Genomic DNA, 13,360 nt, shown 5'->3' on the forward strand with positions numbered 1-13,360 from the left:
TCAATAAGATCCATTTGTATGTTACTAGGCATGATTTTTTGTTCACTAAGTGAAAATGGATTTATAAATGCAAGTATGCAGTCTTTTTCTTTAGCAAAATCACGAAAATGACTTTCAAATGACTCTTGCAATAACCTAATTTTTTCAATATATTTTGTAAATTTGCCATTACCTTCAGCACATTCACTCTGCTCTTTTAAGTGCAGAAACTGGCTCAAATCCTCATTTTCTAACTGAGAGGTGAACAGTTTTAACTTCATCTTGAATGCTATTTACTAAGCTAGGAAACAAATTGCCTGGAGTTTCAAATTTGGATCATTGAGATGGCTGGTAACATCAACTAAAAATGCTAAATCAAATAGCCAATTGTTATATCATAAAAGGACTCTTTCCTCAAGGAGCTCATTGGTCTCTTCTAGAAAATTATGAATAGTATTTTTCAGTTTCCAAAATCTACTCAGAACCTGTCCTCTAGGAAGCCAGCACACCTCACAATGAAGGACGAGATCGCCATATCCCAAATCTAACATTTCACAATATTCTCTGAATTCTCATCTGTTTAATCCTCTTGCTCTAATTTTATTCACGCATTTCACAACCAGTAACATAACATGCTGCAAATTTAAAGTTTTTCCACACAGTGACTCTTGGTGTATAATGCAGTTATATTTTAGTAGAGGACAACCTAAAAAGTTTTCAAGCAAAGTTGTAGTCCCAACGGCTTTACCTATCATTGACGGCGCTCCGTCAGTACAAACACCGATGAGTTTACTAGAATCTAGATGTATATTTTCTAGTCATGATTTTACTTTGTCAAATATGTCTGATCCTCGTGTTTTTCCATGAAGCGACTCAAGACCAGTAAGTTCTTCAAAGACGCTAAAATGATCATCAATTCCTCTTACAAAAATGCTTAACTGGCCTACATCACATATGTCAGCAGATTCGCCCAAAGCTAAAGAAAAGGAAGTATAGGCATGGAGAAGGCCTTTCAGTTGCTCAGATACATCATGACAGAGTTCTTTGGTGCGTCTCGTATCTGTTCGTTTTGACAGAGCAATTTCATCTACTTTCCTTTCGATATTTTTATCACCAAGACATCTTGCAAATATTTGGAGACGAGGCTTAACAAATCTTCTCCATCAGAAAAAGACTTCCATTTTTTGGCCAACGCTAAAGCAATTTCATAAGATGCTTCTGTCATTGCCAAACTTTCACAACTTCTTTTAAGAAATATATTTTGCCTTCTTTTGATTTCTTCCTTTTTCTTAATCACATATTCTTTCCGTAACTCAGACCCAAGCACTAGCTTCAGTTTTTCTTCTATTTCAGTCTGATGTTGTGTTTTATAGTGTCTATTAAGATCACGTCTTCGATTACGTGAGAAAGTGTTTTCACAAACAATGCACAACGGTTTTCCTGACGGACCCTCTATAAATGAGAACTCATTTTCCCACTGTTCATTGAATTCATGCTTACTATCACTTTCTGCTTTTCTTTTGCTCATTTTCTTTTGCACTGTGATGGGTAACTGAATGTAAAAACAAGGCTTAATTTTCGAAAAAGTACAAAACTGCAAATGTTCACAAAGGACGAACAAAGCACAACTCCGTAGCGCACGAGTGTCAGTTGTAAACTGACGGGCAAAAACCTGTGACGCATCGCTGGTGCAGACGCCTGGCGCCTCAGGATCAAACAAGTATCAAATGTGTGTTGAACAGTTATGGAACGACTGCAGAACAAAAGTCCTTCTTTCCAAGTTTGACTCATTGAACATTTTTTTAAAATTGAAAACAGATTAATATGAAAGAAGCAAACAACAGGAATTCTGCAGATGCTGGAAATTCAAGCAACACACATCAGAGTAGCTGGTGAACGCAGCAGGCCAAGCAGCATCTGTAGGAAGAGGTGCAGTCGACGTTTCAGGCCGAGACCCTTCGTCAGGTCTCGAAGGGTCTCGGCCTGAAACGTCGACTGCACCTCTTCCTACAGATGCTGCTTGGCCTGCTGCGTTCACCAGCAACTTTGATGTGTGTTGCTTTAATGTGAAAGAAGATAACATTCGCCAAAAGATGTGCACGAAATAATAAAATTGCTAAAAATAATTACGAAGTTTTAGCTTTATTCTCAGTAAAACCCATTTCTAGCTCTAAGCTACTTGAATTCCTGTTATAGATTTTTTTTCTACAAATCTGTTTTTGGTTAATAATTTTTGCATTAGTAGGCTTACCTTTTTATTATTATCATTGGGGTGCAATGCGCCACTTCTAATCATCCAATGCGCCACAGGTTGCCCATCCCTGCTCTAAAGCTTCCACATCCTTCCTGTAATGAGGAGAGCACTGTACTCCAAGTCTCGTCTAGTTAGAGTTTCATAGAGCTCAGGATATAAAGTTGACTAAATATCAGGAAACAAAGAATATTTCTGGAGGCAATTGCAGAGGAGAGTTGCCCCAGGGCTGTGTAGGATTACTGCTTCTCTTATTGTTTATTAAGTCACATGGAAATATTTGGGGCACAGATTTCCAATCTAGAGGCTAGTTGGTTGTGCAGAGAGCAACTACAGACTGGAGGAACGCAAGCAAAATGTGATATTGGGAAATGTGAGGCATTGCAATTTGGTGGCAAGAATAAGGAGAGGTGTTCAGCTCCAGAACTCATCGTTCTAGAGAAGTAGAGATATGCAGGTATTCAAAATAAAAGGTATGTATGCAGTCATTTGAAACTGTTCTCATTGGTAGAAGGATTTCGAAGCAGGGAATTAAAACCCAAGGCATTTGGAAAAAGACCTGGCGGTGACACGATGAGGAATTCATTTGGACAGTGAGTGACTGGGCTCTGGATTTATAGATAATTGGGCAATTTTCCAGGGAAGGTGGGACCTGTTCCAGCGGGATGGTTTACATCTAAACTGGAGGGGGACAAATATTCTTGCAGGTAGGTTTGCTAGAGAGGCTCCAGTAGATTTAAACTAGATATATGGGGGGAGGGGAACCAGAGTGTGGGAACAGATGTAGGGGAGAAGGAAGATAAAGAAAACAGTAAAGTTGTTTGCACCTTTAGTGATAAAGAGAGAGTAAAAGGTGGAAAATTTCTTAAATGCATTTATTTTAATGCTAGGAGCTTCATAAGAAAGGTGGATGAGCTTAAAGCATGGATTGATACCTGGAAGTATGATGTGGTAGCTGTTAGTGAAACATGGTTACAGGAGGGGTGTGAATGGCAACTAAATATTCCTGGATTTCATTGCTTCAGGTGTGATAGAATCGGAGGAACAAGAGGGGGAGGTGTTGTATTGCTTGTCAAGAGAAAATATTACAGCGGTGCTCTGGCAGGATAGATTAGAGGGCTCGTCTAGGGAGGCTATTTGGGTGGAATTGTGGAATGGGAAAGGTGTAGTAACACTTATAGGGGTGTATTATAGACCACCTAATGGGAGCAAGAATTGGAGGAGCAAATTTGTAAGGCGTTAGCAGATATTTGTAGTAAGCACAAGGTTGTGATTGTGGGAGATTTTAATTTTCCACACATAGACTGGGAAGCCCATACTGTAAAAGGGCTGGATGGTTTGGAGTTTGTAAAATGTGTGCAGGATAGTTTTTTGCAGCAATACATAGAGGTACCAACTAGAGAAGGGGCAGTTTTGGATCCCCTGTTAGGAAATGAGATAGGTCAGGTGACGGAGGTTAGTGCTGGGGAGCACTTCAGGTCCAGTGATCACAATGCCATTAGATTCAATATAATTATGGAGAAGAATAGGTCTGGACCCAGGGTTGAGATTATTGATTGGAGAAAGGCTAATTTTAAGGAGATGCGAAAGGATTTAGAAGGAGTGGATTGAGACAATTTCTTTTATGGGAAGGATGTAAAAGAGAAATGGAGGTCATTTAAAGGTGAAATTTTGACAGTACAGTATCTTCATGTTCCTGTTAGGTTGAAAGGAAAGGTTAAAAGTTTGAGAGAGCCATGGTTTTCAAGGGATATTGGAAACTTGGTTCGGAAAAAGAGAGACATCTACAATAAATGTAGGCAGCATGGAGTAAATGAGGTGCTCGAGGAATATAAAGAATGTAAAAAGAATCTTAAGAAAGAAATTAGAAAAGCTAAAAGAAGATATGAGGTTGCTTTGGCAAGTAAGGTGAAAATAAATCCAAAGGCTTTCTACGGTTATATTAATAGCAAAAGGATAAAATTGGTCCCTTAGAGAATCAGAGTGGACAGCTATGTGTGCAGCCGAAAGAGATGGGGGAGATTTTGAACAATTTCTTTTCTTCAATATTCACTAAGGAGAAGGATATTGAATTGTGTAAGGTAAGGGAAACAGGTAGAGAAGTTATGGAAACTATGATGATTAAAGAAAAGGAAGTACTGGTGCTTTTAAGGAATATAAAAGTGGGCAAGTCTCCAGGTCCTGACAGGATATTACTTAGGACCTTGAGGGAAGTTAGTGTGGAAATAGCAGGGGCTCTGACGGAAATATTTCAAATGTCATTAGAAATGGGGATGGTGCCGGAGGATTGGCATATTCCTCATGTTGATCCATTGTTTAAAAAGGGTTCTAAGAGTAAACCTAGCAATTATCAGCCTGTGAGTTTGACGTCAGTGGTGGGTAAATTGATGGAAGGTATTCCTAGAGATGGTATATATAATTATCTGGATAGACAGGGTCTGATTAGGAACAGTCAACATGGATTTGTGCATGGAAGGTCATGTTTGACAAATCTTATTGAATTTTTGGAAGAGGTTACTAGGAAAGTTGATGAGGGTAAAGTGGTGGATGTTGTCTATATGGACTTCAGTAAAGCCTTTGACAAGGTTCCACACGGAAGGTTAGTTAGGAAGGTTCAATCATTAGGTATTAATATTGAAGTAGTAAAATGGATTCAGCAGTGGCTGGGTGGGGGACACCAGAGAGTAGTCATGGATAACTGTTTGTCAGATTGGAGGCTGGTGACTAGAGGTGTGCCTCAGGAATCTGTACTGGGTCCAGTGTTGTTTGTCATTTACATTAATGATCTGGATGATGGGGTGGTAAATTGGATGAGTAAGTATGCAGATAATACTAAGATAGGTGGAGTTGTAGATAATGAAGTAGGTTTTCAAAGCTTGCAGAGAGATTTAGGCCAGTTAGAAGAGTGGGCTGAAAGATGGCTGATGGAGTTTAATGCTGATAAATGTGAGGTGCTACATTTTGGTAGAACTAATCAAAATAGGACATACATGGTGGTGGTCGGTGGGACTAGGTGAGAGTAAGAGTTCGGCACGGACTAGAAGGGCCGAGATGGCCTGTTTCCGTGCTGTAATTGTTACATGGTTATATGGTAAATGGCAGGGCATTGAAGAATGCAGTAGAGCAGAGGGATCTAGGAATAATGGTGCATGGGTCCTGAAGGTGGAATCTCATGTGGATAGGGTGGTGAAGAAACCTTTTGGTATGCTGACCTTTATTAATCAGAGCATTTAGTATAGGAGTTGGGATGTAATGTTGAAATTGTATGAGGCATCGGTGAGGCCAAATTTGGAGTATTGTTTACAGTTCTGGTCACCAAATTATAGGAAAGATGTCAACAAAATAGAGAGTACAGAGATTTACTCGAATGTTACCTGGGTTTCATCACCTAAGTTACAGAGAAAGGTTGAACAAGTTGGGTCTTTATTCTTTGGAGCGTAGAAGGTTGAGGCGGGGTCTTGATAGAGGTATTTAAAATTATGAGGGAGATAGATAGAGTTGACGTGGATAGGCTTTTTCCATTGAGAGTTGTGGAGATTCAAACAAGAAGACATGAGTTGAGAGTTAAAGGGCAAAAGTTTAGGGGTAACATGAGGGGGAACTTCTTTACTCAGGGAGTGGTAGCTGTGTGGAACGAGCTTCCAGCAGAAATGGTTGAGGCAGGTTCGATGTTGTCATTTAAAGTTAAATTGGATAGGTATATGGACAAGAGAGGAATGGAGGCTTATGGGCTGAGTGCAAATCAGTGGGACTAGGTGAGAGTAGGCGCTCAGCACTGACTAGAAGGGCTGAGATGGCCTGTTTCCGTGCTGTAATTGTTATATGGTTATATGGAAGGAAATGCCACAGGGCATAGTAAGGGCAGATTTCAACTATAGCTGAAAGAAGGGGTCTGGATAGGTGTCTGAAGGAGGTTTAGGAAATGGCAAGGGAGTGAAAAGGAGCTGGGGCTCTGCAGTAATCATTCTGTGTTTCTGCTACATTGTTGAAGGGGAAATGAAGAGGACAAGAGCCAGTCTCTTACCTCTGCGATAATGGGTCATTTATATCTGAGGCCACTCCACTGACAATGCTTCACACTCTGCCAGTCTGCATACTTGCTAAACTTTGTGAAGTGTGATACAGTTATCACCTCCTGGGTGGGTTTAGAGAGAACATCATCCACTGTATTGGCCCTGCTTTTCAATTCCCAGATTTTCTTTAAGAAATATAATTGAATTCTCACTCTGCGGTGATGGAAGCAGGAGAGACCTCACATTATTAATCCATGTCTAGATGACACCGCGTGTTTAGCAGCTTTAAAACCAAGCCTCCAATTTCTGTGAACAGGATGAATTGAATTAGACGTGGGCTCTGCCCAAAGAAAATGCGATCTAAACTCCAACAACTTCCACTTATTAGTCTCATGGTAAAAGCTAGAAATTCCTAGAAAGAGCTAGAAAGCCCAGGACATGCCCTCTTCTCATTGCTACCATCAATGTGGAAGTGCAGGAGGTTGAAGACCCACACTCAATACTTTAGGAACAGTTTCTTCTCCTCCACCAAATTTCTGCATGGTCCATGAACACTATCTCACTTTCTCTTTTTTTTTATTGTAACAGTAATTTATTTGCATTGTACTGTTGCCACAAAACAATAAATTTCATGACCTGGTTTGGGAAGTTTATTGTTTTGTGGCAGCAGATTCCGATTCCTCCTGTAAAATTGGGGATCGGCTCACAGTTAAGGATGAAATCTCCCAACTTGTGATTGGAGGAAAGGCTCGCATTCGGACTGCTGGGACCAATACCAATCTTTAGCCAGATCACCTGCCGTCACAGGCTTGGGTGGTGTTTGGTATGACCCGTTCATGGGGGTTTGTGGTGACTTGGTTCTTAAAGAAATGGAAAAAGACCTTTCATCTCACTGAGTCTACATCAACCATCAAAATCCCATTTGCACTAATCCTACACTATATTCATTTTATTCTCCCCAAGATTCCCTACTCTTTCTACCCATCTCTCCAAATTCTCCACTATTCCACACCAAGGGGTAATTTGCAGCAACCAATGAACCCAGCAGCCCACACCTCTAGGATGTTTAGCTGTTTACCTGGACCCTCTAAATGCAGTGGGTGTCTCTGATTCTTCTATTCATTACTGTCTTTAGGATCGGGATAATGGGGAAGAAATTGTTCCTCAGCTTCCCTCGAATTCTTCTACCAAACCAACTAAACTAGACTGATTATTTGCCTTGTGACCTGAGGGAAAGACAGAAACCCTCTCCCCCAACTCCATATATCCCTGCCCCTTAAGCCCCAACAAATTAAGTCCTTCTAACAGTCACGTCACCTTAAGTGTCTCTCTCTTTTTCTCTCTCCTCTGTAGAAACCCCAACGAGTTCCATGCAAAGGGGAATATTTGGCCTCCCTTCACCACTGGTGAGCAAAAGTTTATTGACCTCAACGCCAAGCCCGTCAAAGTCAACCAACGGCTCAGAGTTCAGACATGCGTCTTCTGGAACCAGTTCCTCCCCAAGCTTCTCAACGTCACAGGTAAGGTGTTTGCTTTCACCGCGCAGGACCTTCTAACCCACCTTACTGTACTGGTGCCCTCCACCTGTTCCTTCCTTTACAAAGATGCCAGGCTTGTACATCGCCAAAGAGTCCGGCTTCATCTCGACAGGCCCACTGCACCTCCCTGTGTAAGGGGTACAGCTCAAGGCACAAAGTACAATCGAGCATGTTAATTCCTCTCCTGCAGTGGCCCAGACTGGGATCAAGGGCAGTGCAGGGGTGCAGTTAGTAACTTAACTCCAACAGCCCGGAGTCATTCCTGCCCTCCTGTGCTGCCCGTGGGAAATTTGCAGGTTCTCCCTGTGACAATGTTATCTAGAACACAGAATGGTACAGCATAGGAACAGGCCATTCGGCCCACAATGTTGTGCTGAACCAGCTAAAAAGCAAATCAAAAACACCCAAACATTAATCCTTCCTACCTACACAATGTCCATATCCTTCCATCTTCCTTACATCTGTGTCCTATTCAAACATCCCTGAAAGACCTCTAATGTATTTGCCTCTACCACCACACCAAGGAGGACATTTCAGGCGTCCACCATTCTGAGTTTCAAAAAAAGCTTACCCCTCTCACCTTTATTGCATGTCCTCTGGTATTAGACATTTGAACCCTGGGAAACAGATACTCCCCGTCTACTCTATCTAGCCTCATAATCTTATAATCCTCTATCAGATCTCCCCTCAGCATCTGCTGCTCCACCAGAGAAAACAACCCAAGTTTATCCAGCCTCTCGTAATAGCACATGCCCTGTAAACCAGGCAGGATCCTGGTAAACCTCTTCTGTACGCTTTCCTGGGTGCCCTCTTTTCTCCCACGTCCCAACAACCTGCAGCTTGGTAGATTAATTAGTTGCTGAAAATTACCCCGGTGCACAAATAGTTACAGGTTCAATTTCCCTTAGCACCTTCATGTTAACACAGGGGAAGTTTGGCAAATCGGTGTGGGGTGGGTGCAGGTGAAGTTCAAGTTGAGTCATGGTGTGGTAGCCTGTTATCCAAAATCCTGTTGTCATTCATTGTCCAAATGAAGAGGGAAAAGGAGAGGTGTTGGCAGACTAAGTATTCTTTTGTGGGAGAATTGTGCTTTAACAAGCAGCTATTCCTAAGCCAGCCAGTGGTGTAGTGGCATCAGCACCAGACTTTCAGGTGAGTACTCCCAGGTTTCAATGCGGCCGGCTCCTTGCACGCTTTTCACCTGTGCTGGGTTGAGCACCGAGCTTGCAACTCAGCCTCATAGGAGAACAGACAAAATGCGAAAGGAACAGCAAGCTGCCACCCAACTTGTGACAAGGCATGGAGAGAAAGAACAACAAGCAGCCCTTCCTGCAAAATCGGGTTTGTTATCACTGACATACCTTGTAAAATTTGTTTTGTGGCAGCTGTATAAGAAATAATTACTATAGGTTACAATAAGCATTTTTTTTTAAGTGGGAAGAGAGAGCAAAATAGTGAACACAGGATTCTACAGATGCTGGAAATCTCAAACAACACACTCAAAATGCTGGGGAAACTCAGCAAGTCAGGTAGTATCAATGGAGGCTGAACAGTCAACATTTCCGGCTGAACTCTCAATAAGGAGTCCCTGATGAAGGGTCTCAGTACAAAACATCAGCTGCCTGACCTGCTGCATTCCTCCAGCATTTTGTATACGTTGAGGTGGCGTTCTTGGACCACTCAGAAATCTGATAACGGAGGGGATGAAGCTGCTTCTAAAATGTTGAGTGTGCTTCTTCAGGCTTCTGTACCTCCCACCTCCTCCCTCACGGTAGTGATGGTTGTCCATCATATCCAACGATGACAGGAGACCTGTGTGGGAGAACTTGTAAAGTGGAAAAGTTGTTGCACTGGGGCAGTTCCTCTCTCTCCACCTCAGAAGTCGGGTCCAGAGGTATGAACAAGCATCACAAACTGGGGTCTTACAGTGGATGACCTGTCACACCCTTCGCTCTCCACGGGACGCTGCAGAACCACCTTCCCGGCCATTGGATCTCACTAGATCTCATCCGCCCAGACTGCTGGAGCTGGCTTTGTGTGCTGGGACAGACATGTCCCTATCTCACCGGGGTATGAGGCCGCTGGCTACCCTCACCCAGTTTAGCCCTCTGTCAAAGCGGTGTACCAGGGTGTGCTGTCATGTGCAAACTGCTACTTTGTGCGACAAGTGAGAGCGAAATGTCCAGTCGGGACCAAAGGTGAGTGAGCTGCCCCAGCATGGACATGACAAACCCCTTCACCAGAGGTGCTAGACACTGTCAGTAGTAACAGTTTACTTTTTTAAAATAATGTGTTTTAATTTAAACCTTAAGTTAGCTTAATCCTTCTTCCCTATTTTATTTTAGCTTGTGCTGGAACACTGCAGCTCTGGGGCACCTGGTTGTAGGGGGAAGTTTCTATATTATTTTCAATTCTCTTTTTTTTAAATTACTAAGCAAAAAAATGTCTCCAGAATACCTGACATTCATCCTGCCGTGAGAAAGGTGGAGAAGGAGAGTTGTTGAAGAAGTGGATTTGGAATTGGCAGTTATTCAGCTGTAGGCCCAAGCCTCCTCCCGACATCCAGTCATGTATCCCCAAACCATATCCGCCAACCCCAACCTGGCACACACCAAATCAGCCCAAGCCCACAGATCCTCCCCTACCTTCCAAATGCCAAGCTCCTTACCTCCTTCAAACCTAGTCACGCCCTCCATCTCAAGTCCCTTTCTGTGAACAGCACTGCTCACTGTCTGATGACACATGGCCTCACCCACCGTCCATTAACCAGCTTCCGCGCTTGTGTTGCTTTTCTATCTCCGGCCTCAAAAATAAATCACTCTTTTTCCTTCCTTTCCCTGTTTCCCTCCACCAGAACTCCAGCCATGACTTCCTGGCCTTACTCCTGGAGTTTCTTTCAATTTTATTTAAAAAAAATTAAATTGTTTAACAAAATCAAAGTAGCAGAAATCTCCTTTTAAGTAGTAAGTTCTACTTAAGATTTATAATATTTTATAAACTAGTCAGACTAAGTTAACTTTTCAACTGCCTTTGTTGCATTTGGACACCGGGTGGCAGGGTGGATCTACGTCTCTACCAAACCTCCTTTGTTAAGGTGTTCCTTTCCTTCGCTAGCCTGCAGGTCACCCTTGGGCAGGGTGTCGCACCAGCTTAGCTGCCCCCCCCACCCCACAAGCCGCCTCAATCAGGGTCATGTGAAGCCATGGGAGCAGGTGGTGGATGGTCGTATGAGTGGATGGTGGATATCATAAGTCCTGGTTATGTGACCACTGACACCAGGCAGACAATCTCTGAAGAGTACTGATAATGGCTGGGGGGGAGTCACCGGTCTTGTAAAGACACTGCCCAGAGGAAGGCAATGGCAAACCACTTCTGTAGAAAAATTTTCCAAGAACAATCATGGTCATGAGACCATGATCGCCTACGTCATACAACACAGCACATAATGAACAAATCTCCACACAGCACTATTAGCAATGACGATACCATTATAGGCATCCGTTAGTCTCATGAGACCATGGATTTGCGCCTTGGAAGGTTTCCAGGGCGCAGGCGTGGGCAAGGTTGTATGGAAGACCAGCAGTTGCCCATGCCGCAAGTCTCCCTTCTCCACGCCACCGATGTTGTCCAAGAGAAGGGCATTAGGACCCATACAGCTTGGCACCGGTGTCGTTGCAGAACAATGTGTGGTTAAGTGCCTTGCTCAAGGACACAACATGCTGCCTCAGCCAAGGCTCGAACTAGCAACCTTCAAATCACTAGACGAAAGCCTTAACCACTTGGTCACGTGCCAACACATATGTTACCATAGGATGATACCATATGTTCCTAAAATATATTCTACGTCCTTGAACATGGTTCATGGTTGGACCCCAAGGACCTGAACTGTGTTCAGTTAACACCTTTAACTTGGTCCTGCTTCCCTTGCATCTGAGTGCATCCAGTATCCATTGCTGCTTTGAAAGTTTGGAGGAGGAGGGGGTGGCATGGCTGTGTAGCACTATTACAGTGCCAGCAATCGGGGTCTGATTGCCACTGCTGTCTGGAAGGAGTTTGTACATTCTCCCTGTGACTATATGACTTTGTTTCTATTGCTCTGGTTTTCTCCCACATTCCAAAGGGGTAGGAGGTTGCCAGATTAATTGGTTACATAGGTGTAAATTGGGCAGTGTGTCCTCACTGGGCCAGAGGGCTCCTGACTGCATACATCGCCAATAAATAAGCTTTAATGCCTTGTGGGTAAGTTCCATCCACAGCCGCTTTCCGCACCAGCACTGACCTGTTCAAAGGGCTTTCCTGGTAAATGTGAGCACGTTGATTCTTCCTTTACTGCTCCACAGTCACCATCTCTCTACATATCTGATTCTCTCCTTTCTGTCTCTTCTCCCTTTCTATCACTCTCTGCTCTGCCCCCTGCTCCCTTCTCTCGATCCACCAATCCAAATTACGTGTAGAATGAATCTACTAGTGCCCCCCCACCCCTGTTGAGTTCCTGTCCAACACTCCCCTTGTCTTGAGACAGATATTTCAATAAATACAATGGTGCATGCGCACCAACTTTAATCGTCTGCTCACTAGTGCATGGACAAGTATATCATAACATCCCCTTTTTTTTTATCAAAACAAAGAATAGGAACAATTGTATTAACAATTAAGCTCAATTTCTCTGAAGTCTGCTTTCCAGTGTATTTTCATGGAATTAACTTTCAAAGCATTCATTAACCATGCCTTGTGTCTCTTATGCCTGTCACAAATACATACCACTCATTATTTCCGTTTGTATGAGCATATACACAAAATATAAAACAATTAAAATTTGACTTTAACTTCAAACTACACAACCTCAAACAGGACATGGTCCTTCTTTGAGTATAAACATAACATTAAAATGCCAAATAGTGTCACAGACTTATTGTTCAATTGTTCATGCAATTACAATGTGGGACAAAGTTTTCTAGATAGTGTGGCCTTTTCACTGTGCGGCCAGAACGAGTTTTCACTGTTTTGACCGAATCCTGTTGTTTGTTATTTGCATGTTTCAACTTTTGTGTTAGTGTTTGTGTTGTGTCATTAGCCTCTGCTAGTGTTTGGCTGTGTGTATTTGATGCGGTAAGCACACTGTGGTCATTGATCTCAGTTGTTTGACCTAATTTTGCCTGTTCATATGTGATTAGCTTTTCAGGCGGTTCCTCAGCCATCTTTCATAGACGTGTGCGATTACATTGGCAGATCCCAGAAGGGGTTTGAAGTACATATGAACGCTGATCAAGGCGCCGACACACAATTGCTTTCTCCCAATTCTTTTTACCTTGCACCAGGGGTTGCATGCACATGGTATCCCCTTCATCGAATGGGGCAAGATCTTTGGCTGACGTGTTGTAATTGTCGGCCTGCAGCTGGACGTGTTGTTTCATACGCTCACGTTCGCGTACAACTCTGGGTTCCAGTAAGCTCGCTGTTGTAGGCAGGAGCGTGCATGTGCGTCGATTCATCAGTTGCTGGGCAGGACTCGTGCTCAGCCCTTGCGAAGGTGTTTTGTGATGGTCTAGAAGTGCGAGGTAGGGATCTGCTTGCGATTT

The 13,360-nt window shown here is 43.1% G+C and overlaps 1 protein-coding gene across 1 annotated transcript in view; it reads left to right on the forward strand.

The window, feature by feature from the left end:
- Nucleotides 1-13,360, forward strand: part of ache (acetylcholinesterase (Yt blood group)) — a 53,464-nt gene that overhangs the window by 23,445 nt on the left and 16,659 nt on the right. Inside the window, exon 3 of the mRNA XM_072258454.1 lies at nt 7,597-7,763. Within this exon, the coding sequence (XP_072114555.1) occupies nt 7,597-7,763 (167 nt within the window). The remainder of the gene's footprint in view (nt 1-7,596; nt 7,764-13,360) is intronic.

The sequence above is a fragment of the Mobula birostris genome, chromosome 5 (genome assembly GCF_030028105.1).
Source record: "Mobula birostris isolate sMobBir1 chromosome 5, sMobBir1.hap1, whole genome shotgun sequence".
Classification (NCBI taxonomy): domain Eukaryota; kingdom Metazoa; phylum Chordata; class Chondrichthyes; order Myliobatiformes; family Myliobatidae; genus Mobula; species Mobula birostris.